Source organism: Oenanthe melanoleuca, chromosome 6 (assembly GCF_029582105.1).
Source record: "Oenanthe melanoleuca isolate GR-GAL-2019-014 chromosome 6, OMel1.0, whole genome shotgun sequence".
Taxonomy (NCBI): Eukaryota; Metazoa; Chordata; class Aves; order Passeriformes; family Muscicapidae; genus Oenanthe; species Oenanthe melanoleuca.
In genome coordinates, this window is record NC_079340.1 from 6,149,136 (window position 1) to 6,176,855 (window position 27,720).

At 40.8% G+C, this 27,720-nt stretch overlaps 1 protein-coding gene across 3 annotated transcripts in view; it reads right to left on the reverse strand.

Moving 5' to 3' along the window:
* The window catches only part of ARID5B (AT-rich interaction domain 5B), a 115,769-nt gene that overhangs the window by 78,936 nt on the left and 9,113 nt on the right, over positions 1-27,720 (reverse strand). For all 3 annotated transcript variants that reach the window (XM_056494741.1, XM_056494742.1, XM_056494740.1), the window contains one exon: positions 23,462-23,687. In XM_056494741.1, the coding sequence (XP_056350716.1) occupies positions 23,462-23,687 (226 nt within the window). The remainder of the gene's footprint in view (positions 1-23,461; positions 23,688-27,720) is intronic.

A 27,720-nucleotide genomic window follows, 5' to 3' on the forward strand; every position in this document is an offset into this window, starting at 1 on the left:
TAATAGGGTCTAGAAACACCACAGTCAGATGTTGCTTTTCTGTTTAATGTTTCCTTCTGCGCCAAACATAACATAACAGACAAGTGTTAGAGAGACATGCAGGGGGAGTCTGAATAGAGAGCTTTAAAAGAGGCCCTTAATAGAGAAGCTGTATGCTTAGTCTTCAACAATATTCAATAGCAATTTATTTGCAGCCATTTTCTCATGTAACCTTTCACACGGGAGCAGATAAGATAGAGCACAACACAATTTGTCAACTGCCAGATATGAACAAAAGAAACAATTTTTAATAAGCTTCAGTGGCCCCTTGTATTTGTTTTGCAACACATTAATATCTTTTTTGGAAGCCAATCAAAGACAAGAAGAGAAAAAGAAGTCAAGCTGGGAAACAAAAACCACAGTTTAAGAATTTTACAGATTAACTCGTGTTATCATCTGCAGTGTAATAATGCTTAAACTCAGGAGTGGCACAGAATTGGAAAAAGAAACATGATTCCGTTTCTTTTTTTAAAAAAGAGCAATTACAGAAATGCTACTGTCATACATACTTTTCCAAGAATTTTCTGTCCTCCATCTCATCCCTATAGAGCATATACCTGCTCCCCAAAAGAACCTTATTCGGGTTCCCCTCCTTCCCAGTGAAGAGATCAAACTAAACACGAAGCATATGAGGAAAGGCCAGGGGGGAGTTGCCAAACTCCAGGCTACTGACCCAACTGCCCTGTACCATGCTTCCCCAGCCACTTGGAAACCCTAACCTCCTAACTGAACTTATGTTGCACCAAATAACCCCCAAACTGCTTCTCTGAAAAACAACACGTAGCCTTAAAAGTTGTTATGGGCATGTGAGTAAGTCTGTCCTTTCTCATAGATCTGTGGTTGCTCATTTAATCCTATTCTGCATCAAAACAAAGTAAACTGGATCTGAAAAAGAGTAACAGGAAGAAGCTCTAAAAGAAAAAGGAGCTAATTTACACCCCTGTCCGGGATATAAGGACCAAAAACTGATTGATATGCAGTATAAGAGGAACAAAGCAACTGCGCTGAAATTCAGCAATGCCAGGGTCTTCCTTTGTGACCAAGGTCATATCATTAGGTATTCCTGGGGCAAAGCCTCATTTCTTATGGAAAAAGAATTTGTTGAGAGTTTGTGGGATACTTGCTCCTGATCCCTTCCCCTTCTTGCAGGCACATGAGGAGAGGCAGAGAACTTCCTCAAAATGGTATCCATCGATACCTGTGCAAAAATGTTTCTGCAGGACTGAGGTTCAACAGTGGGTCCAAATGCTCATTCATATGAGCCCTCAGTCCCATTTTTAAGGTAAGGGCTCCTGGTACTGAAGAAAAATCAGAAAGCACCAAAATCCCAGCAACATACGCTGAAAAGCCTGATGAAATGTTAAGCAATTTCATTAAGGTTATTAAAAAAGAGAAAATTCCCTTGGAAAATTTCACATAGACTTTCCCGTCTCATTGCAAATTACTCATGGCCTGAGAGACACGTGAGGAGCAAATGGAGAAAAATAAAGCTTCTCTCCAGGTAATTTGGACTGAGTCCTAGTCTCACTGGTAGAAAGACCAGGCTTGTGGGCTTCAGTGAGAACAGGGCTGGGTTCTTTGAACTAGATGATTATGGCATTTCTAAGAAAGGTACAAAAGTACACGGTGAGAGAAGATCCATCAGAGAACAAAACAAGCTGCTGGTCAGATGCCAACCCTCCTTGTTATGATGATGAAAAGACTCCCAGACTTCAGCAGACACACACCTGCAGAGTTTAGGATCCTACACCCCGAATTAAATTTTGCCTTCTAAGCACTCTGCAATGGAGTCTGTTATTCAGTGAAGGGAAAGAACATAAGCATTTGCTCTTCAAGAAAGAGGAATGGCTTTTTGAATAAGAAAGAGCTCTCTGTGATGGGAACATACCAACCCAACCCCATGCTCCTCCTGAGAACTAATACAGGATTTCCCTTCCTCTTCTGCAGGACCAGGAAACCATCCTTGGAAAAGAGAAGCCATGCCTGAATTATTGGAAAAGGCCTCAGGTGGAGGCAGGTTGAGAAAGGATTTCAGGACAAGTTATGCCTATGAGATGAGGAGAACAAGCAAGTATCCTCCCACTCTTTTCTCTAGGCAAACTCTCTTTTCAAGTTTTCAGTGCAAGAGTTAAGTCTCCAGTGAATCTGCCTAGGAAGGGCTCAGCACAACCCTGCCAATCTTCCAGAAACACCAGGCAGCTTGTGCTCTGCTCCCAATGGGCTTTGGTCCCACAGCCAGCAGAAAGGAAAGCTCCCAAGTAAGAAGCAACCCTAACACATTATCTGCTGGTCTGGAACCTGCTCTAATAATAGATAGCACTGCCTATTTCAAAGCATTTAATGAACACTAATTAGTCCTCAGGGTATTCCTATGAGGCAGGTAGACAGATAAGTATTATTTCCCCTGTTTTACATATGAAATAACCTCATCAGAGATGTTCTGACTTGCTTAAGGCCACTGAATGAGTCACTGAGCTCAGCACTCAGCAGGTCCTGGCTCCCAGACCTGTGCTCAGACCTCTCAGCCATACCTCTTCCACAAGCGCAAATCTTCATTTCAAACGTGGAGGGACAAAGGAAAGATCAAGAAGGGGTAATAACACTGGGAAAAATTTTTCTCTAGGAAAGGAGCTTCCAGAAGAACAACAAAACAGAGCTATGTATTTACTGAATGCTAGATATCAAATCTAGAACAAGGAAAGAGATGAAAAACACACTGATACAAAATTTTACAAGTTTTTTATAATATATTCTATTCAGGCAGTCAGAGCTATTTATTGTGGTTTGTAACCACCACTAATGTCAGTTTAATAGCTTTACATTCCTAATTTCTTGAATGGTCAAAGCCCACAGTCCTGGCTGCACACAATCCATATGCTTAGGACATACAGGTAAGTTATGTGCTCACACCCACAAAGTTACACTGAGGTGTTGTTCCACACTGGAAACCCTTGTTACTTCAGATATCCTTAGTAAGTAGGAACATTATCAATGGTTTTGTATCTCTTTGGGAAAGAGCAGCAAACGGTTCAGCCACCATTTGCAAACACCAGAGCTCACAATACACCAGTTATCAGATAGCATTACATTCTTCCATCACCAGGCTGCTGCATCACCCACTAATCAACTGCTCTGACCAGTGCAGACAGAGCTGGGCAGATGATGCCCTAAACGTTTAACATTCCAAACCCAGTAGATATTTTCCACATTCCTGAACGTTCCTTTCAATGACTCCCTCCCTTTCAGCTCACAGCCCTATATCCCAGGGACACACAATTCAGTGAAGCAGGGTCCTTGAAAGAGGGAATGTAGTGTAGCAATCCTCCAGAACATTCACCAATTGTTTGTGCTAAAAATAATAATTTCACTTCTATGAGATTCAAGGACCAATATCCAGGCTAGGCAAAACATTAGTTCATTTTCAGAAGGAAAAAAAAATTATTTATACAGTGCATTACCAATCTCAAATGGTGATGTTTAAACATAAGTTTGATGAACTACATGCAGCATAATACAGCTGCTTTGCATTTTGATTCCTTTATTTATAGACCACAGCAAATTAATAGCTCAAAAATGTTGTTCCAGGCAAAGTAATGGACATACAATAAAACTATTCATTTCCTCAAAGGTCACTCCAGGAGAAACATAGATTGCCTCAAAGCCTACCAACAATGCTATTGTTCCAAAGAAAAGTGAAAATATATAATGAGCAGTTAGTGCATATATCTGCAGTGGAGACCCTGGGCTAATTTAAAGTGCAATCTTAAGGCAATCAATCATACTCTAAAATTACTTCATTTTCCAAACTGTTTACACTTTTAAAGTTACAAATCCACTTTCTGCTATTTCAACTCACGATTTACAGCTACAGATTTAGCCTGCCTTGGCTTGCTGCCAAACTCTAGTCATGAGGGAGCTAATGATCTGAACAGATCAGTGTTTTATAATGGAGAAAAGTGCATGTAAATTTCCAGCATGTCTGCAAGTAATCAAGGCATGCTGACTATAAATGAGGCAACCTCACATTTATTTTAAGAGAAATATCTTAAAGCCCCACTTTTTATGCAGGCCAGCAAAAAACAAAATAAAATAAAAAAAAAAATCCAAACAAACAAAAAACCAAAAACAACAACAACAACAAAAAAACCAAAACAGAAAACAAACCAAAAACCCAAAACCAACAAAAAAATGCTAACAAAAAAAAAAAAATCCAAAACGTACTCCAAGATTATTCCAAATGATCCTAAATGAAACTAAGGCAAACAGTATGTTAAAGAATAGCTAATTTCCTTTAGTGTTTCTATCTCTAACCAGATCATACCCTTCTCATGGCAAGCTGGAACATTAAACTCTCTAGTCCATGGAACCAAAACACAAGTGTGCTTCATATTACATTATAGAAAAATGAGCCATTCCCTACAAACGAGGTCAGATTTCTGGAATGCCAAAGGTCTACATTTAAACAGAGATGGGAGGAGGGGAGGTTTTGCCCGTTCCACTAGCTAAAAACCAGTGGGAAATTAGACTAGCAATTCAAATTTGTTTTAACAGTTAAAATGGGAGGGAGAACAAGAAGTCTCTTCAGAATTGATACTTAAATTGATCTTTATTGTTTCATTACAGTGCCATAGCCAAATAATGACTTTGTGTTACTGTACAAATAATGTCAGATTCTTGTTTTCTAGCGAAAATAATTACTCTATCATTTTCTGCTTATCATCAACTTACACCCCCTTCCTGTGTAGGCAATGGGTTGTGGTATGTTTGGGGCTAGACTAAAAAAAAGTTTCAGATTTTCCTCTATTTTTAAAGGTCATACAAAGAAGGCATATTTTGACTCAGAAGTGGCTTTAAGAATGGAGTTATAAATATTCTTGTGTTGTACTTCATGAAATTCAATCCATTATGATGGATATTTCTGTTGTAACATTATTACATGCCTAAATTCAATTGTATAATTAGATACGGCCAGAAACAATAAGCTGGCATTGCTTTGTTTCAGCATAGCACAGATTTAAAATACCTGTAATCATAAATCAATGTAATTATTTGAAGTTCTGTCACGAAGCAGAACAGGAAAAGAAAAACAAAAATGAACTAGCTGCTGAAGAATTTCATTTTACTTTCTCGAGACTGAAATTTTTTACTGAGTCTTACCACCACCACAAGCGGGAAAATATTTTCTCCTTTCTAGTTGCCTTGAAAGGCACCTCCTCCACAAAGATTTCACTTTCTTACAGCTTTCCAACACAACTGGCAGAGCTCCACTGAGGAATCCCACAATTCCAGAGTATGAAGGATGCTCCTGCATTGCAGCCACTGGGACCACGGTAACAGGGAGCCAGGCTGAGAGAGACACAGCAACCCGAGCTCTCCACAGTCAGCCAATGCCTGGTGGGACAGGGGCCACCACTGCTAGGGCTGTCTGTCCTGCTAGAAGCTCTAGGAGGAGACAGCTGAAGTCTGTCCTTGCAGTGGAAACAAAGCAAACTGAGCATTTTTTGTCCCACCACGTTAGGTATTTTGCTACTTATCCACACAAAATAATTTACTGGCTCCTCCCCAGCCTCTCTGCACTTCTTACCTCACCACTGTTAGAATCAAAACTACCTGACCCTTTCTTCTCTTTTTCTACCCCTAGTACACATAAGTGAGAGCTGGGGAGTAGCTTTGATGGACGGCCCCCGGATGTGAAGAATGTTTGTTGCTTGTTGGTTTATTTTTTATTATTGCTAAGTAAATGCCATTGGGAACTGGGCCTCAGAAGATCACTGCCCAGCTAAGGCAGAAGATCAAACAGATACAAACACACATGTAGGAAAATACCAGGAGATGCTTTGGGATGGACTGCATTGTATTACTGGGAGAGGCAAAAGCACTGATAGTGGCTGAAGAGTTTCTTCCCTCCCCTCATCTACAGTTACGCAACCATTTCCCAAATTTCATCTCCACCTACCTTCCAGCCATGCAGAACTTCATGCATACTGGAGGCACTGGGCTACAGCATGACTGAAGATAATACTAAAACAGCTTCCCCGAAAAAAGACATTCACAGGGACAGAGGTCTCCCAACAATCTCCTCACTGTTTTTCCTGCTGCTATTACAGTTTTTTTAAAAACTCTTTTTCTTCCTTCTTTCTATTTTGATCTTTGTAGGTGTTGAACTATGTATTTTATTACTTCTGATACTTAGGTGAAGAATGTTAAGCCTTTTAAAAGTACACTCTTTTGGCCAAGTGCTTCATGGGTACTGGAGCTCAGCAGCATATACAGTTGCATGTACATACACAAAGAGAAACCTGCAGTTTCACCAGAGATGACTATGTAGTCATCAGCATATGTCTGTGTAATCACCTTCTGTTTGTGTATACATACAGAATAAATTATACAATTACTGTAACATGATTACAAAACTTATTTTCTCAAATTCTCAACTTTTACTCTTGCACACTGTGACCTCAAATTGGTGAAGTAGCTGAAAACAGGTAAGACCTTTATTTCCTTGGTCAAAGAATACAGGAAAAAAATATCCTTTTCTTTCAGTGTATCTGAAAGAAGCAAAAAAGGGTGAACAAACAGATCTGGGGGAGAAAGGCAAGACTACTCCAGCTCAGCAAAAATTTCTAACATAAAAAAACAACATAAATAAAAAGAGGAGATATAAAAAGGTGATGTGAACAATTCTCCAGAACAAAAAAGCATTTGATATTATCTGAGTTGGTGTCACAGGGTGGTTATTAACTGGCATAAACATGCATTTTCAGTCCCACTGAGCCACCCAGAAAAGCTGGCTCTCAAATAATGAGGCTAATGGAGCCTGACATCCAGTTCTACTTTTCTCTACTTCAACCTGGAACTGTTGCACAATTACGATACAGTTCATCAGCATCCGATAAACAGAACTGAAAAAGGGAAAGAAAACAATTTTTTCCCCTACAAGTCAGGTTCAGTGCTTTTCCCTATTAAAGTAACCAAATATGTTTCTCTCTGAAATCAAAGCCAAAAGGCAGCATGCCAGACACAGTTAACAGATAAATCAATGTCCCTGATGGGTGGGCTTTTTTGTTTTGGGGGGTTTTTGCCTGACAACAATCCTGTGGCAAGCAAACAGAACACCCACCACACATCTTGTCAATCTACTCACATGAAACAGGGAAGGAAATCCAAACACTTTAAAAGATCTAGGCACTGTTTGGAAAAACTTCATGTTCTAACCTCCTTGTCAAAGGTCACGGCTCTCATAACCATGAAGTCTGCAGCTATTGTAAAGCCCACCTCATACAATGTGTAATTGCAACTATTTTATCACTAAGGTCATTGCATACTATCTGAGAGTTTGTAAACAAGAATGAATCACAGATTTCATTTCTGTGTCCCTTCAAACTGGAAGACCTAACAGTTTCCTGTTCCAATATACAAAATGGTATTGCTTCTATAAGCCTACTCAGGTCACCTTGCCAGAAGTTTCCACTTAATTAAACTGACAGCAAAACAGGGCCTTTGCTAGTGTGATACAGACCAGTCTGCCTACAATGAAAATTCTCAGGCATGAAATTACATCTGAAACAGATACAATAATCTGTCTGTATCTTAGTCATGAGTTTAATCTATACTAAAATAATATTTTCTCTGTCCATATTGAAGTCTGTTTTAGAATTCAGTGATCTTTTCTTCTTTTCACAGCTGAAGTTTAGGGAATTAATCAACTTCCATTCACCTTACAGTCAATTCTGAATTTTTTTTCGTCTGTAATTTACACATTTATTGTTGGTTTCTAGGTCATGGGTAGCAAAATTATCTCACATGTGAGAAACCAGATTCAGGACCTACTTTGAACTTTCACTTTCTGAAAATGAAATACACTGGTAGCACTATAAAAGTAGCTCACAGTCACTTAAAGCAGTCTGAGTTGCCTTAAGCTAACAGCCTTCCTTTTCACACAGATCCTTGATCAACTGGCTGTAAAGCAGAAAACTGATGAGATTTATAGGTACCTATAATAAAATGGAGGTAGGGTTGTTTATTTGTTTAATGACCCATAACATTTCACTCTCATCTAATCATTCTCATCAGTACTCAACTGATGCAGTAATTCCTACAATATCCAGGAAGAACAGAATATGCAACAGAATAGTTACTGCACAGTAGCCACAGTGCTCATGATGAGCAACTGAATAAACTGCAGGGTGCATTTATACCAAATACAAGTGAGATGGGAATTTCTGAGAGATGCCAAGCATTTTGTTCCTGGCCCATAAGCTGCCTCCTCCTGCATCAGCATGAGGACAAGCCCGAGGATGCTGAATGCCCCTTGCAACTCAAGCCTACAATATCACAGAGTTTGAAAACAGGAAGGGATGGTATCCAGAAAGCAAAATCTGGAAAAGTCTACTAACTACAACTAGTAGGGAAAGGGCAAATAACCAGTCTTTCTCCCTAAAGCCAGAGTGTGCCACAGCAAGGTCTCCAGTATGACTATCTCTGGCAATTAGACTGAAATAATGCTCTCCCAAATTCCCAACCTTACAGTCAAGTCTAGCAGTACAGGAGAAGCTGCTCTTTTTACTGCTCTGTGGATTCCTGACATTGGAAGAACATATCACCTACGCTTTGCTACACTGGGTCTCCAAACTCAATGGGAATTACACAGCACTCAGCCAAAAAAACAGAATGATACACCAGGACATTAGTTCTGAGACACTATGGCAGGAAGGCCTGAGCTTCAGAGTGCCTAGCAGTGACTGTCACCCCAACATTTTGATCCTGGAAAAGAAATATCAAATGTGCAACTGCACTTCTGATGCCAGCTATGTAGGTAAACTAATTGAAAAGAAAAGCTAGAAGCCATTCTGAAGACAGATTCTGGCTGAAGTTCTAGCATCAAACAAAAACTGAGGATCCACTCTGATACAAATCTGGTCTCCGTGTTGAGGCTATCCCACATAAGAGGGTTTCCTGCCTTTGGCGTCAGCAATCATTGGCATGGACCTGGAGTCACTTCACCAGGTGAAAGAGAATTCTCCTCCAAGGAGTCTTGTTTCCTATTTTAATCTGGGCAACCTGGCTAGTGAACTGACTGAGAAATCGGACATGGTGAGAAATTCTTATGGATAGTTGGGGCAAAGATCTCAAGGAGGCATACATAGAATTGTCCCACATGCAATCCATACAGACATGCTCTGAGGAAAAAGGAGTACAATGGAAACTGGAATCCCATTTCTCCTATGACTGCCTTCCCATTCTGTTCTGTCTTGATAACCTTCAGCGATGAAGACAAAGTGCACTGCCTGCCCCACTGAGCTTAGGGCACTCATTGCATCACCTGTAACAAGGGCTTGTTTCCTGAGAGCTCCTGCTGCAGCTGGAGGTGCTACAACCATAAGAAGAATAAGTGACAAAGCCACTGTAATAACTAGAGAAAATGGAACCACAGTTCATTTTCCAAGTTTCTACCCACCCAAACAAACATCTGCAAAACTTTTGTTACTTGCCCAACTAAAAACATCTGCTGCTCAAGACGTGTTACATGACGAAGTAGGAAATCTGCCACATGCTTATCAAGGTATTAACAGTATGTTTTTACAGCCTGGACAATATAATTTGCAAGCACTGTTGGCACAATCTTCCTCTTCATATAAGAACTTTAATTGCATTGTTCTCCTAAAAAGCAGAAAATTAAGTACTTCCTTAAGAAAACCAGCCATACACTAAGCAGTCTGATATTCTTGGGAAAAAAAAAAGAGAAAATTTAATTCTGCAGCAGAAAACAATGGTCAGACATTAACATGATCAGAAATCAGTACAAGTCCTTCTGGCAACTGCCTTTCTGCTTCACTGTTCACAAAAGTCCTCTGTTTTAGAACACTTAACAAGTATTCTCAGAGTAAATATACATAAATCTTTTCTTATTGGTAGACTGATTTGATCTAAAAGGTGATGAGGGAAAAAGGGTCTGATAGAGGACAGCAGACTCTTTTCATCTCTAGTTGTTAAGAATTAGCTTTCTGTATTTCCCTAAGCCACCAGAAATGGCAAAGAGGTACTGCTTTGTACAAACACCGTACACAACTGGCCAGAGATGAGGGAATCACTTTTCAGATTTACTTACATGGATTTGCTGATATATCTGATCAGTAACAGTCTCTCAAATAGGCAGAGAAATTACTAATAGTTTCTTCTGCAGAGGGTGAAAAATGGTCCTATTCCATTTGTGCAAATATTCTGGGCTCACATTATCAAACACATGAATTCCCGTCCACACTTTCTCTGTCTCCCTTGCAGAGCCTGCCATCAAAACAGCAGGGAAAATATTGGCCTCATTTCCTGTATATTTCATATAGACCTAAACATTCTTAAGAAACCTGTCATATATTTTATGAATATATTTTAAGGCTTCTATGCTCACATCTGATCTCCTGCTCTACGCTTTTAAGATATTAAATAGGCTTTACCCAATAAATCAAATGTTTTGTGCCTTAGAATCACATGGTATCTGGAGTTGCCAAAGCCTAAATCCTGCACCATACGCATTCACTACATGCAAGTCAGAAGGCCCAGGTCTGAAAAAAAAAGTAAAACATGAGCACCAACACTCCCTGTAGAGAAGGCTAACAAAAATCCCAGTGGCAAGGCAGAGAAGCTGCCTTTACTGCTGTCTCCAACCATCCTCACCCCTGCTCCTATCCAGCTTTGCACCACCTCTTTCCCACTCCATCACGAGGGGATCAGAGCTGGAAGTTGAGGTGGAGTACAGCCTTGGCACTCAAGTTCTCAGTGTCCCAGACTAGTCTGAAACCTATAGAAATGAGCACTGACCTCCCAAAACCCAAATGGCATGATTATCCTAGAGGCTCTTTCCTGTTGAGGGCTCTAATAGACGGGTAGGAAAAACAAAACAACTTACTCAAAGTTTTTCAAGAAGGCAGACAGGGTCTGATTTCCCTGCCTCTCATACTGCTGCAGGGTGTTTCTGAACACCACAGAAGCAAGCCCAAGCCAGTGCTGCAACATGGAAGAGTTACCACAAAAAAGAGAAATGCTCTCCCTACCTGAGCAGGCAGGCTCCTCCACAGGAAGGGCAGCACAGGAAGCTGAGGAGGCTGAGCACCTCCCAAGGGACAAGCCCACTGCCTTCATTCAAACTGACCAGACCACCAAAATACCAGGAGCCTCCCACACACCAAACTACAGCATCTAGTCTTTGATGTGTTACAATAGCATGAAGACAATATATAAAATGCATTTAAGAAACATTGTGGGAAATGCATCAGCATTTTAAGGAACGTTCCCTTTGGACATGAAGCTTTTTTTAGCCAAACCACTATGATTTTGTTTTAGTGACTCATACGAATGGATTCTGGATTAAGGTTTAAAAATGCGGTATTTTCTCTTCTGCTCCTATGTTCACCTCAAGGTATGTGAATGAAAAAATAGCAGAAAGACTATTAGGCTGGACTTACATTCACCAACAGATACTAAATAGGGATCTACTAAATTTGTAAAGCTTAGCTGAAGTTACAAATATGTAATTCTGAAAATGCAATTCCTCCTGAAGTCAGGCTGGGCAAGAATCATAAAACTATAAAAAGATACTTTGTCCCTAAAGATTGTAAGAAGCTAATCATTAGCCTCCAGTTTGTAGTGGTTACCTTTTTATTACATTATTATAATTTTTTTTTCAGAATAGATTATTATTCTGATCTATTTTTCCTTTGTGGGGACCTGGATCCTTATCTCTGTCACATAGGTAACAAAAAAACACCCACTGTCTCTAGGCAAAGTATTTTTAAGACAGACACTTGCCAGATTAGAAACAAATACACAAAGTGTATATAAAATTGAGTTTGACTACTGTTGGGCATCTTGAAAGGCACACATTTTCTTTGGAAAATTTTTCTTCCAGTTTTTCATACAAATGACAGTAAAATATGTACCCAGTAGCAAACTGAGAGAACTAAATTTAAAATGCACTTTCAGACCACTTGCACTTTTTTCTTTTTAACTTCTCTTTTCCAAAGCGAGAGGGGAGGAGGGAGCTTGTACCAATGTTTTGAAGTACTGTAAGTTCTTTTGCCTTTTAGCAGAAATATGTAAACAAGGTGTATGACTGTAGGGTAATGTTCTAGTCACAAAGCATTCAAGAGCCAGAGTGAAGCTATTTAAAGAATGGAGTATTCAATTCCTGAGGCCAGATGCTAGTATAAATATGAAACTATGTTCACACTGCAGATTAAATTATTTTTAGTTTCTGCGTTTGAACTGCCAAAATTATTTGGGTTGGTTTATATATTTTTTTTACTGTGCCACAGAACTTACAGGGCCACATTTTTATGCATCTGAACAGAGGATTAAAAACACAAGCATAAAAGGACTGTTTAATCTATTTTCTCTGTGCAACAAGACTGGAAGTGTGTAGTGACAAACACCATCCCAAGTAAGGGTCATTCAGGCAGTGAGAAAACTAAAAATAAAGATGGAGCTGAAGCATTTGAGATTCTTGAAATAGATTTTTATAGTAACTTCTCATTTAATTTTTCATCCGACAAAGCTTTTAATTTGGAAATAGTCAGAGCGAAAGAAAAGTGGAGACTGTGGTTTCATAAAAATTAAAGAGAAAAACATGCATTTAGATTACATTATACCGTGTCAACTGGGTTTGCCTCAAGAGCTTACATAGATACTGCAAAGAGTATCAAGTTAAAGTTGCTAGTAATTAACAAAAACAACTAATCAATAATCCCATGGCCTTGTCATAGCAAAGACATGGTTGAATTCAAGAGAGAAAGACAATGAAATAGACTGGCAGTGATCAAAGCAAAACAAGGTTCAATGACTTAACTGGGTGAGGACCTATCACTGATACACCAAAACCTACAAAACATCTACAAGACTGCCAAGGACACTTCTCTTGCTGATGACCACTTCACACTGTTATTTTTTGATCCTGTAATTATGTTCTGTTTGTTTTATCAATAGACAAGGATGGAAGGTCCAGGATATATCTCAGGGATGTGATTCATCTGCTGATATACGGTGAGTCCACCAATACCCAAACTGTGAAACAGGAACCACATGGAAGGACATAAACGAAGCCACAGACCTTCCCACTGTGATTACCACAAATGTTCCCCTAACAGTCCTGGACAGGGATGTACAGCCAGGAGAGGGATGAGCAGAAAGACTGCAGCTTGGTCAGTCAAGAGACTTCCTGCAACACTAAGGAATGTGGAATTACTGAGCAGACTTGCGCTGCACCACACTGAGCATGTGTTTTGCCAATGACTTACGAGAAGGACGAGGCCAGTAACATGGCACAGCTGTCTGGGGGGACATGCCACGTGGGGAAGGAGTCCTGTAGCACCAGGCTGTAATCCACCTAATACTGGGATGTGTGAACGACACTAAGTGTCCGCAGAGACTGTCACCACCCTATCTCAGCAAGGCAGGGGACACCAGGCTTAGTTACAAACAGGTAACCTGGGACATGCTGAGAGCCGAACAAGCTCTTGGCTATCATGTCGGGTTCAGCCCCAGCTCCTAATTAACAGTTCTTACCGGGTATGGGTCTGGTATCGCAGCAATGAAGCTTCCCTTTGGAGGACAGGCCAACGATCCCAGCCTTCCCTGGGTATTTACAATAGGCTTTTAAAATGCACTAGCCTGCACTTTAAAGAAACCTGGGACCAGAACATCTAGGCTTTGGTTGTTTTGTTTCTCAGTAATAAAAAAGTGAAAAAAATGAAGCAGCTGTGGATAAAATGTTCAGGAACACAGCAGCAACTTTGTAATCCTTTACCTATATTCCCTTCACTAGCTTTGATCACAGAAGCAGAACAGGATGTGGGGGAACTTGGAGGAGGACAAGAGTGAATGTTTCCCACCTTTTTCTTAAATGAGATATTCGGTATAGGATCCTTGAATTGTGTGGGGATCTATTCCACTCACGACACGCATGCATAACTCCCCTTGTCACTAATGGGAATGACGAACGTGTTGTGAGAGGAGAATTGCCCCCTAAAACTGCAGGACTGTGAACAAGGTTGTAAATATATCTCAAGGTTCTGGTAGTATTAGAAACTAGCCTAGTGAATTTCTCATGGTTTATTATGATATCACCAAATCCCCTCTATGTATTTATAGCCTTGTAATTCACAATTATTCTGGGTCCATAAATGTTTTTGGCATCTTAATGTAGAACTGATACCATTATTTCACATATTATGGTACTGTCTGTGAATGCTAAACTTATTCTAGCACAGACTCCTGAAGTTCATTCATCAGATATTTTATGCTACTGTTCTTTTAATGATTCATTTATCCCTAGTAATATTTGTATTCTGAAGTGTGGCGTCTCCAGCCAGCAGCACAATTCAGCTCTGCTGAATTATTTTTCTCTTTCACAGCATAACAAAGTAGAGCACAGTCAAATTGAAGATGGCCTTTAGTACACTGTCAGAACAATACTGCTTACCAAGCATATCCAGACACATTTCTCAAACCACACGTAATGCTCTGGCTGCCAACATGCTCACAAAGTCATTAACTGGCAGCTTAAAATTAGAGTATGATACATATATTTAAATGTTTAGGAAAATCAAATGTGGACTCTCCTAGAAGCTTATTTTGAATTTCAGCTTCTACATATTTCAACTATGTAGCAGTGCACAGATGTAAAAATTCACCCTGATTTTTCACAAGCTGCTAAAATATACTTCTGCTAAAATCATACCCATCACCTATTACTAACAAAAGCTTATTTATGCCATTAACTATTAGTCCTTCACAATGTTACAGAGCAAGACAGACCCAAGCTGAAGGTTTACAGTGCTGAGGATTCATTTTTATAAACAAATTATTATTAGCAGGAAAATTAAGGAGGAACTTACTTTACATAGTACAGATTTTACTAAATGAAGTAAATAGAGGTTATGCCACAAGGTTGTCTAATACAAAACCTACCCAGTAAGTTACAATTCATGCTGTTAGTTTTTAAATACATGCTTTCTTTATCACCCACTCCCATAAACCGCACTCCTATTTATACACACACTAGGTTTAACCATTCCTGTCCCAAACACCCTCATCTATCAATGCTCTAATCACACAAAGATCACCAAGCCAGCAAAGACAAGCATGATCCAAATTAACCAAAAGGGACAAAGCAGCCAGAATTGATACTGAGTATCTTAAAACTCAGTTAACAAAGGCAAAGGTGCCATAACCAGAGTCTTTTCCTGTGCGCCCACAGAGCCCCTCTTGGTGCTCACAAAGCTGATGTACAATGCTGGAGCAGATCCCTGGGCTGGGAAGGCTCATTTGCTACTCAGCTGCTGTAGCCAAGCCCCCTCCCACAATCTTGTCCAACAACTTCCTTTTCTTTCTAGTGTTCCCACCTCCCACTTTTCCTTGCTTGCCCAAGCAAAGGTCCACCTTGGCAAGCTGAGGGGCCATCACCTGCTGTTGCTGAGATCTCCATAAATGCTGACATGGCCGTTCACTGACAGCTTTTGCTCCTGCGTGCCTCTGTGCTACCAAACTATTTTCTAAAAGGAAGAGAAAAGGAATAAAAAGCAAGTCTCCACCTTTAAGCTCAGATGCACAAAGGATGCTCTCTCTGACAACCTCCCATGACACAAGACATCATCTGTAAGAAGATGAATATTGTATCTCAGAGAAAAAGTATTGGCCTTTCTGTAACAACACAGCCAGAACCGGACTAGGATACTTAAGAAAACAGATAATGAGAAGCCAGACACATCATACTGTGCCTATAAACAAAGGGCTAGCTGCCTTTCTGGGCATGGGAGTAATAAAGAGTAACTCAAGAAGACAAGGAAGGGAGGTTGTGAATAAATTTGGTCTGGCTTTTCTCCTTCTCCCTGCATGGGAAATGACACCCAGATCTGGCCATGGTATCAACAACACCCACAGAAGAGCATGAGCATCTCAGCATAGCTGCACAGGTCACAAGCCAGCAGGATTCATGGGCTGGTATGAAGACAGCTCCAAACTTGATTAACAGAGCACTCGGGAGTCAAAGACGACTGCAGAACTCTAGGTCCTGGGCTCTAGCAGCACAGGAAAGCAGCCAGGCAGGAAAAAGAGGATGTCCTTGGGGCCCACCCAACTATACCACAACATTACATAGGTGTTGGGCTTACAGATCTCAGTATTCAGTGAATTTTTATCTGGCTGTGTGGAAAGGATATAATACAGGAAAAAGGCATCAGTGATCTATGAGGTATCACCACATCTAACCAGTAAACATGACACATAGAGGAGACCACTGATCACCTCCCTTCATGGTGCTGGGCAAGGAAAGCACAGCAACACAAAACAATACACATCCCAGACTGCATCCTCCTGGGACCCAGAAACAATATGGGCAGGAATGGAAGATAGAGGGAAGGCTGGGGAGGAAAACCAATGATGAAAAAAAACAAAAGGAGAAAGGAAAAAAAAAAACAACAAACAAAAAAGCATACACTGAGATAAAGTCAGGTTCAGAGCACAGCAGCACTGCACCAGGACACACACGCTTCCAGTTACTGGAACAAAAACCCATGGTCAGTAAGAATTAAATTCAAGATCCAACAGTGACTAGAAGGGAAAAAATCCTGGAGAGCAGACACATGTGGGTTATTACACAGCCTGGCAAGGTCGATCCCAGTGCTAAAAACAGACAAAAATAAAAAAAGCCATCAAACATTTTTAAAGGGACACTGTTCCACACTGGCTGCTTTGACACTGTCTGTGAATGGTCGTTATTTTTTTATCTACTTATTCTGTAATTATGTAGGCTATCCTGTTGCAGCCAGAGGCTGAAACAAAACTCTTATTGATGGTGCAAACTGCTGCAACTTCAACTTTAAGAGAACGTGTGGCAGTTCTCTAGCTTCACAGGCAGTCAAATTTAACTCTTCCTCCTCTTGGTTTGCAGTAGTTCCTTCTGTGATGTTTCTTAATAGACCAGAAACGCAATTGCAAATGGCTGTGCTCTACACGAAGGGCAAAGTAGCCTGTCATACCAATACATAATTGAAAATGCTGACACAGTGACAACTGCTATCAGCATAATTCTGACAATCATGTTAGCTTGTTCCTGCTGCAGGAACGGGGTGGGCGGTGAACAGCCACTGTGAGTTAGGGGCTACCAAGAGGGAAGTTACCTGGGATTTTGTTCACATTTCTTGGCATACCTCCCACATTTCAAAGAACAAAATACTCACATCCTAATCACAATTAGATGAGGCTAAACACAATCCAGTGGTGAGTGAAAGGCTTCCATAGCCAGTACTGCATATTAAAATGTTTATGTCACCCTCATACACTTCCTTTGTAATGAAGTAGACTCTCCGCAGGGAAAGGAAAAAAATCAACAGCACTTAAAACACCTCAGCGCTGCTCAAACCAACAGCTGGCCTGAAGAAGGACAGACAACCTCAGAAGGACCCCACCATCCTCCTTCCAGGGAGGCAGATGAAGATGCAGAGGAAAGCAGCAGTGGCTCAAGAGAGAGGGGCAACTGAGGAGGGAGGGCCCCAAAATGTACCCAACACAGGGTCATCTCCAGGACTGAATTATTAGAAGTACACTGGACTTAACAATTGCATCATCTTTTAGTACTTAAAAGGCAGCCAACAACTCAAGCCAATAAGCCAACAAGTATTTGTTAAACCAACTGTTGACCGTAATAAAACAAATATTTATCTCTGTCTGTTCAGCACCTCAGGTTATCTCTGATCCCAAACATGTTAACACCAAAGGTAAGCAGTAATTAAACTAAAAGAAGGTGTTGAACCAAATGAAGCCTTCCTGCCTCACAGCTTCTCTGAACAGTCATCCCAACAGAGCTTCCTGCTCCACAGCCTGCTGGTGTTCTTGTCCTGCTGCAGTAGTGCTAGCATGCGCTACAAGCTGCACAAACACAGAAGAAAAAGCCAGGCCAAAGCCTCTTTTTTCCCAAGGGTGCCATCCTTTTCCATTCAGGCTCCATGGAGCACAACAGACGAGTCAAGTAATAGCCTCATCTATGGCAAAAGAACTGTATCAATTGGGCTGGTTAAAATGAGTTCGAGAGGTCACTTTGACCCACAAGACAAAAAACAACATATGGTGCACAAGGGCAGAGAGGGGGAAATGGGATAATGGGACACTTACAGGAGCTTATCAAGATAAGAATGGCATTCAGCTAGGGCAATGGGGACAGGAAGGCACAAGAAGAGGCAAAGACAGAGAAGAATGGGAGGGGAAGAGAGGCATGACTTAGGCACAAAGTATGCAAAAGGGCTGTACTCTAAACAGCTAACAATTAGTTGGTCAGAAAATTATTGCATCAAGTTAAGCCAGGTGAGCCTGAACTGAGCAGCACGTGACAAACAATGAAAAAGGCGAGTCAGCATTAGATCAGAAATCACCACAAGTGTCTGAACATGCTACAGCTGTAGATACCAGTTTTGATAATGTCACAGTTTGACTACATATAACTCGATATTCTTCATCTGCTGAAGTCACACCTGCTGGAAGGTCACTGGCAAGTGAAATCGGAAGGGCCATGCAACAGCCCAGTGCCCACTGGGGCCGGTAACTGCGCACATGGCACCTTCCGAAAAGACAGCTCAAGCCTGCCCTGCCTACCCTTCCAAACCCACTGCAATCTGCTGTAGTCTGGCCAATTTGTGTAGCAACTCAAGATCCAGCAAGGAACTGCAATCTTCCAAGTGAAGATATGCAAATTATGAGAATGGTAAAGACAAGAAAGGAAGAGGGTGACCCAGTCCTGCAGCACCCAGCTCTGCCCAGCAAGCTCTTCTGGAGAGTTCAAAGGAGCTTCTTCAAGAGAAGCAGGAAACAGCTGCTGGAAAACCACCTATAGACTAAAAAAGCCTGACTGTTAGAACATACACCTCAGCTAGGAGCAGTAGCTGATTTCCCTGGGTTCCACAGGGAACAAAGATCCAGATTTTATACCCTCAAATGCATGACTGTGGGCAATGAAAGACGACAGGACTGATGGTTAAATTTTCCTTGGGTTTCCCCTCACTGGACCTCAACAAACAACAAGTGCAGCAAAACCGCTTCAGGTTCACTAGAACTTGCTCATCCCATTACTAACATTGCCAGTGCAGGAACCTTAACTGCCCATTTTGGCATAAATAGATAAAAAGATAAAAAGATAAAAAGAGTGGCAATGCCAGCTTGGGGACCAAACCCAGACCTCTGTCATGACAGAGCCAGACAGAGGGTTGCAGACTGCCTGGCTGTAGAAGCAGCTCCCACCTCCCTGGCCCAGCATAAGCACACGGGCCATTTGTTCCATGGCTAACCCCAAGCAGCTCCACAGCCCAGCCTAACCCAAACCAACAGAGCTGGTGAGCACTAAAGTCAGTCATTTTTCCCTCAGTCTCTACTCTCAATTTCAGTTCTGACTCCTCTATCTTTTATTTCCTTTTCTAAAGACACATTTAGAGACGAAACCATTCATAACTGCCTATCCACAGACAGTTTGTGGCAGCATAATTGACAATGAGTCTGCTGCAAAAATGAAAATGCTGTTTTAATAACCTTGGCCTAAAATACATTCTGTTGTATGCCTCAAAGGGTTTCAATAAAAAGTCAACCTGTAGAGACATATTTTCTTGGCTTAAACAACAATCCAAAGCATATAAATGTAGTCCAACTATAATGACATATTTATAGGCCAATAAAGCTTACACTGCAGCTTTCATACTTCACTTAAAGGAAGTCTGTAAGAAGCAATGTTATATAAAATAATTTGAATTTTTTTCGAACTATAGCCCAAGGAATACAAATATGCAACTTTGCCATATTTAACCGATACTTTTTACATTGCTTAGTTGTTAAACATTTTGTAAAATGAAATAATTCCTCATTTGATGACTTCCCACTGGTTTACCAAATATGGGTATACAAGTCCATTTATTACAAAGAAAAATTCCCTAAATAATTCTAAAGACAAAAATAAATAACTAGCGGCCTCAGTAGTGAATGATTTTATCAGACCAATTCTTCTGGAAAAACAGGTTCTCATGTTCATTATGAATAATACATTCCTGAGCAACTCTATTTTTATATGCTGCATTGTTGTTACTCTTTATTTTTCCTCAACATTTGAAAGAAATATTCAGAGAGCTATAAATAGTCTTAAGACATAAACTGCTAGCATTCAGTATTGACATATTTGTAGAAAGGGACAGAACATATAACATAAATATCTCAACAGGCAGAAAGAAATAATTCTTAAAAATCATTTTTCAGGCTGAAATGAAGCTCACACAAAAAATGCTATTGCGAGATCTTTTATTTAATACAGTCCAAAGGGAAAGTTCTGCATAATTCACTAGTGATAAAAAACCCCAGCATTTTACAGAAAAAAAACCCCAACAGTTTCTGCAGAAATGAAAGGCAAAGAGAAAAGAAAGAAGAAAAAAAAAAGAGAAAAGAAAAAGAGAAGAAAGAGGGAACAAAACAAGAGACAGAACTACCTTTTCAGAATTAGGATCGACTTTCAGTTATAGGTTCATAGTTTCTACAGGCTGCAGATTAACCAGGTGTTGCCTTAGTTTTGGCCAAGCAAGTGCCACTGAACACATGGCACAGAGTGCACACTGCTCACACAAGGCCTCACTTTGCCTGGCTGCTGTTTAAAGCTGCCCCACTCCCAGCAGCAATGTGTTTAATTAAGTATGTTTGCACAGTGACACTTCTCTGGTTCTGTATCAGCCATGTTTTCATTTCATCCGGGTTATTTCACTCCTCACCAATCCTGGACAGTGTGTGAAAATTGATTTTGTTTCTTCTGTAAAGCTTTTTTGAGCTCTTTTGTAGGGATATAATTTCCTATTACCTTCTGGAGCTTGATTCAAAAACATCTAGTAGGAAAAGCTGCAGAAACTACTCACTTTTACAGGATTTTTCCATAATGGAAACATGCCATTTCATAGGAAAAAAGGGGTCCAGGAGATCATGTTGTTTATTTAGGCCTTTTCAACACCTGGTTCAGCAACTTCCTAACCTACAGCCAGGGTTAAACAGCAGCATCACGTGGAGGGACCTTTGTGTGACAGTGCACTGTGCTCCTTTTACAGTACACAACCCTATTTTAAGAGGAAAGACTACCCATCCCATTGTGCTGGAGATCTTCTGTAGAAGTTATCGCTAATGAATCTTTTGATCACTGCAGCTGAGCACTGCTCTGCTGGCAAGACACTGAGTATGGGAAAGGTCTGTGGGCACACGTCCTAACAGGCAGTAAAGCCGCCATTTGACAGCAGAGAACAGACAACACCAGCAGCTCAAATGCCTCAACACCCCACATCATGGCCCTGCCTTTGCCTCCAGCTAAAGACATGACAACTCCCAGAGCGATGTCAACCCTGACCAACCACTCAGAATGAGAGAAATAAATCTTCCTCTCGTGGGTGCTAAACGCCATAGATGAGACAAACACCAGAGCTCATGGATTGCCTACAGGACACCAACTAGGGCTGCTCCACAAGCTTCAAAGATCATCACTCTTCTGAGTTTTTGTGTCAAATCCAGAAAGCAAAATAGGATTTAATTCTTGGCTCTTTCAAATGGTAAAAAAATAATCTTAATACTAGATTTAGGAAATTTCTTTGATTCCCTTAATAGGCTGGATCAATTGTCTATATCAACGCACCTAGTAAGCTATAGGTCTTTGTGAACCTTTGGCTTCACTCCTGTCCACCAGCCATTATGAAGATAAAGGCAGTCATAACCAAACAATTGCCAAAATTCCATTCTCTTCTGAAAAAATACCCCAACCCAACAATAAAGCCAGACCTACCAACTTAAAATCAGCAACATAAGAATGCGAGGCTATCAAAATTATACCATACAGTTTGCATTCCACAAGCGTTTTCATTATAACCCCTACTTTAAAAGGCTTAACATGCAGCTATAAGCTTTGGGCTTAAAGACAATTTTCTCTGACTCCTAGGGTAGATAATAGCAATTTCATAACTTACCACAAGGGGCTTTTTGTTTGTTGAAAACAAAAACAGGTAAACAGCATGCAAAAGTTCTGTCTGAAAAACATTAAGATTCTTCTGACACAACAAACAAATGCAAATAAATGTAGTGCGTAAAGAAGATACCAGGGCAATAGCTGAGAAAATTACTGCCTGTAATTATCAACTAGAAGAAACCACAGAGAAAAGCAAAGAAAGAAAGAATTGCATGGCTTATTTTTTCCCTGGACATGCAATGAAAATAAGATCATTTTTCCAATTGAAACTCTAATCTTCCAATCTACATAGATAATGGTAAAATGTGAGATTGACAAAATAACTTCACCATTTGATAAGATCAGAAAAATGAGATGCAGAAGATAAATCTTCCAAGACAGATCTTCAGCTCATGGAACTTGGCTTCAATGCCAACTCAGTCATGACACTGTAAAACTGAACTTGGCCCTGCACTCCTGTTCACATAGATACAAAAGCATGTCCTCAAATGCATCAGGCTCAGCTTTTCATTTCTTACCTTTTCACACATTATGGCCTAAATCTGATGTTCTTCAAACATGGAATTTTTATTAAAAACTTGGCAGAAGACGGAAATGTCCCTGATATGCACTTCAAAGTGCATAATCTCTAACAGCTGTTACACATCCAAAGTCCTAATACCACAAACAGGCACGTTTACCAACAGGAGACCCGTCTCCCTTGGACCTGGGTACCCACCACAGGCATCAGAGGTGCGAGTGCCTGTGCAACAAAGCAGTTCCACAGCTGCAAGCCTGTCTGCAACCATCCAAAGCAGCAGAGCTACCAACTCCCTTTCTGAAAACAAATGGGGGAAGAAAGCACAGGTCTATGTGTGGAGATAACAGTATAGCAACATAAAGCTGACAAGGAAACACTATGGAAGGGACACATCCCTGCCGAGCAAGACATGGAGCCAACTGTACAGAGTCAGGACAAGCACCAAGAGCATCTGTGAGCTTCTGGAAGATGGGACATGAGAAGTGAAAGACCTTTGCTCACCCCTGCCTGTCACTGGAGGCCTCAGGAAGACAAGTCAGCCTCTTCTCCCCACAGTGTACTGCTCTGACCTGATCCCCCAGCCTGAAGAGCCCCAGGGAGAGCCTGTATTATTCGAGCCTGACAGTCACTCGTATGCACATCTTCAGGGTTTGGTGTAGTGCTCAGGGCCACATAGACAGGTATCACAGTGTTACCCACGCCAGTCTGCAAGGAGCTGCAGATGAGCTCACTACCATCACTCATCCCGCACAGGTATCTCATCGCCACACCTCTACCCCAGGCTCAGACATACCTTGGGAATCTGCAATAGCATGGCAGGATCAGGCTCATCTGCCTTCAAAAGACACTCTCCCACAGGCCCCTTTCCACAAGAGGAAGTAAGGGATACTCACCAAGCTCAGCCTTTTCCTTCAGAATATCTTTGAAGTTCAAGCCACTGTTCAGTGTGGATTGTCTGTATCTTGTCAAGGCATCTTTCTGCCCATTCTTCCCCACATCCATGGGCTGGACCGGCTCAGCCCGGAAACCACACTTCCACTTGGAGAAATCGGACTGTGCCCATTTTGCCAAGTCTTCGAGCTTCACAGTAACTTTTTCTGAAACAGCAATAACTTCATCCTGCAAGAAGTGATCAGATGAGAATACAACATGTCACTCTGGGCTCCCTGATGACTGAGAAACCAGTAATATCATCCTGCACTGACTCCTGCAAAAGCCTATCTTGCTTCAGGCTGAGTAATTTTTCTGTATCACAGAATATCTAGTGCTTATTATATTCCTCTTGCCACCTAAGTGGAAATATTAGTTGTTTACTTGAAGCAAATATACATGATCTAAAGACAATTTCTAGGACCAGGGCAATGATCCTAAAAGGCATTTGAAATGCAGGTTGCCAAAGAACATTCTGCATAACCCAAAGCCTTGAGGGAAAGTTTGCTTTTTAGGTGCAATTAGCTGCAAATGTAAAAATTCATGGCTGGATGACTAATGGTTATAGCTGGTCCTGAAATAAATGGACTAAGTAAATCTCAGATTCTTGGAACTCTGACTCACCAGAAAATTCCCATGTTTATGGTACATTTTCCCTTGGCTTATACACAAATCTTGAATTTAACTTTTGTCCTTAAAATTAAATAAAACCGTGATGTAATCCCAAAAGAAATACTACATAAATGTGCTTCCCACCAAAAGAAACTTGCACATTCTCATGTTTCTTAAAACGTTTTTCAAGATCAGAACAGTAATTTTTTTCCCTCTCTAAAACATATATTCTAAGAAGAGCACTTAAACTTAGTTTAGCCTCCAGAACATACACTCAAATTAAACAGTCCTAATTGGTGGATTTTAACCTGCCAGGAAACAATCAACTCCTCTCAGCCATGATGAATAAGCAGAATATTTTACAGCTGACTCCAGTGTGCAAGAGATCAAGAAAGCCTCAAAAATAAACAAATAAACATACATATCCAGCAAGATACACTCCAGATTTTTTTGTGAAAACAGCAGAAATAATTTATGTTGTAACGAGAGCTGGCTGTACACCGCACACCACACACTTCACTAAATAAGGTTACAGATTCTTGAAATAAATTAACCAGAATCCAGTATTTCTCTCAAATAAACCTAAGTATTTGCAAAGGGGAGAGGAATTCTTTGAGTTATTAAACAAAGGGAAAAGCACAATTGATTCTGTGTGGGTTTTTTTTGTCCACTGAACACATTCCTCAGGAAATAAAATACTGCTCAATGGAAAAAAAAAAAAAAAAAAAAAAAAAAAAAGCTTTATTGTGACAAGTTGCATACAGTACAAAACCTGAAGGAATTCTAGTAAAAAACATTCCACTCTTCCTTATATAATACAAAACTGTTTAATAAGCAGGCACCTTCATTACATTATTGCAATATATGATCAGAAGTGAACAGCATGTTTATATGCTAAGCAAGCTTGTAATAAAATCTTTTCCTTTATCGCTGCACAGTCTAAGAGCCTCCACCAAACAACAAACAATAACAGTGATGCTTTAAATCTCTATTTATGACAAACATCAATACTTAGTAAACAAGCGCTGGGTACTACAAAGTACAATTTCAATGGATGGTTTCACCCAATTTCACTACACCATCCACTTGAAATAAAAAAGCTGTAGTTGCTATGCATTTTATACCTATTACATGGTGATTATTAAATGTCATGATGGAAAAAAAATAATACATATATATATATAAATATCAGCCTGCCTGCAGACAGTCTCAGCAATTTCTGGATGAAGTCCTCTCTTAGGATGTTGAACATCATCACCAGCTACTACACAATTACTAATATTCTATACCAGAGAAATCTACTTTGCTGCAGTTAAAAAGCAACCCCCTCCAAACAAAAACACCACCACCACCAAAACAAACAAACAAACAAAACCACCAAAAAAACCCAAGCAAAAACCTGACTTGGAGATCAGACATGCTTCTGGTTAAAATATTATTTTCCAAATAGCTCTCATGATCAAATTATTATTATTTCAATTACTAGTTTCTTCATATCCTTTCCAAGAACTGGTATGACTAATTTTGGCTGGCATACAAAGTAAGCTGAGCAGACAATTTATTAACCAAAAGAAAAGTACAATCACTATTACATCATCAATGAATAAACTTGTTTTTGAGAATATAACCTTCGCACACATGCACAGGATGTGTACACAGGAGGAAAAAACCCCAAATTTAAAAAACAACAACAACAAAAAACCCAAACAAACAAACAAAAAAAGCACTACTGTACCAAAAGTGAAGCAATACTGGTGTGCTCTGCCCAGGCTGCCATGGAGGGGGAACTGAAGGCAGAAGCAGGGGAAAGCACACATACAGCCACGGGAACATGGGGTGTTCAGCATCCCCACACTGGTGTGAGGACCAGGGAAAGACACAGCAAAAAGACCACTCTGTGCCCCTCCCCAACCCACTGCAAAATACCACCAAGACTCCAAATACAGCCACAGAGCACAAAAGGGGGCCCAGGATGGCACCAGGGAGCAGCCCAGCACAAATACAAAATACCGGAGTCCACGCTGTCCCTGTGCTGTGGCAAGGGCTCTGGGCTAAACCTCCCTCCACAGTTGATTGTCAGACACCTCCACACCAGCTTTGTCCCCAAAGGGCTCCAAGCCGGCCCCCAAATTCCTGTCCTTCCCTTGTACTGCCAGCAAGCACCATGGCAGCACCAGGGAAACGTGGCCTAGTTCACTTTTAGGTGGGAAATGGAAAAATTACCTAAACCTATTCAGAGCTTGCCTTGGGTCGCCCTGCCCGTCACACAGCAGGACTGGACAGACCTGCTCCCTCTCCTCACCACTCACTTTTGACCCAATTCACACAGAATTGTCCACATTCTTCCCAACTCCTCAAATACTCCTCAAATACTGCAGATTAGACTGCAGTCCTCCTCTGCCAATTTGGATGTCACCAGTGAAGGACTCATCTCCAGGGGCATTTCTACACTGCTGCCTCATCATACAAACACTGCCACCCAGCAAGGCAAGGCAGGTGGCTCCAGTCTCTGCCTTCTGAGGAGCCTCAGGCACAGGGCAGCTTCAGCAGGACTGTCTTCCCCACATCTTGGCAGTTTGCTGACACAAGAAGTCATCTCCTGCCACACCACCCAAACAGAGGTCACCCAACTATCTCACCAGCTCTGGAATTTCAATGTGTCCTGCCAAGCTTTCACACATTCTTAAGCAACCTTTCCAAGCACTCAGCCCCAAACTACAGTGGTGTTTGAGGGGAATTTTCTGAGCAGCAGGTGACAAAAGAGTCCTTCTTCTTTTCCTTAAGCCCTGTGGCACAACAAAAGTTGCTCTGGGACCTGCAGAGCTCTGCCTCCCACAGAAGCCCCCGCACCCATTTGGTATCAACCACTAACTACTGCTGCAGCCCTTCCAGAGAAACCCCTTCAACAAGATGACAAAGGAATACAGATGTTGAAATAATAAAAACCAGGTACACGGTGACACATGACTAACAAACCTTTAGAAGATTAAAGAAATCTGCTGTATAACCTTCATGTCATCCATAATTATATCTCTGTGTAAACATGAAAAGCCACCCACATTGCAAACAGTGCATATATATCTCTATCTATACAAAATCAACTCATCATGTATTAGCTCTGAAGTGATATGTTTATGAGGTCTCCACTGCACAGTTAAGTCTTTAATTAGCATTTTCTCCTGCTACAGCAAGACGAGAAAACAACTAGCAGAGATTTCAACTCTTCTCAGGAACGAGATTTATCAAGTGGACCTGACCAATTGGTCAGTGGTCCAATGGACCAATGGTGTCAGCCACAATGCCATCTGAATCTCGAAAAAAGCACTGACTATAGAAAGAGGCACTTTTTTAGCTGCTCCTATAAAAATGGTTATCTAGCCAGCCTGTAATTTTAGCACATCTTACAAGACTTCTAAGCTAAATACAATTCTTTCACCTATCAAGTAGAAAATGGGGAGATGGTTAAGAAAGATTGTGACACAAAACCTTCTCATCTGTCTCTTGTTTTTTTAAGAGCATATTGGATTTGCATTTCCAGAGAAGTCATCCAGGGAGAAGAGGACAGCATCTTCTCAAGAGCCATTATGCTTAAATATTATGTCACTGTTGT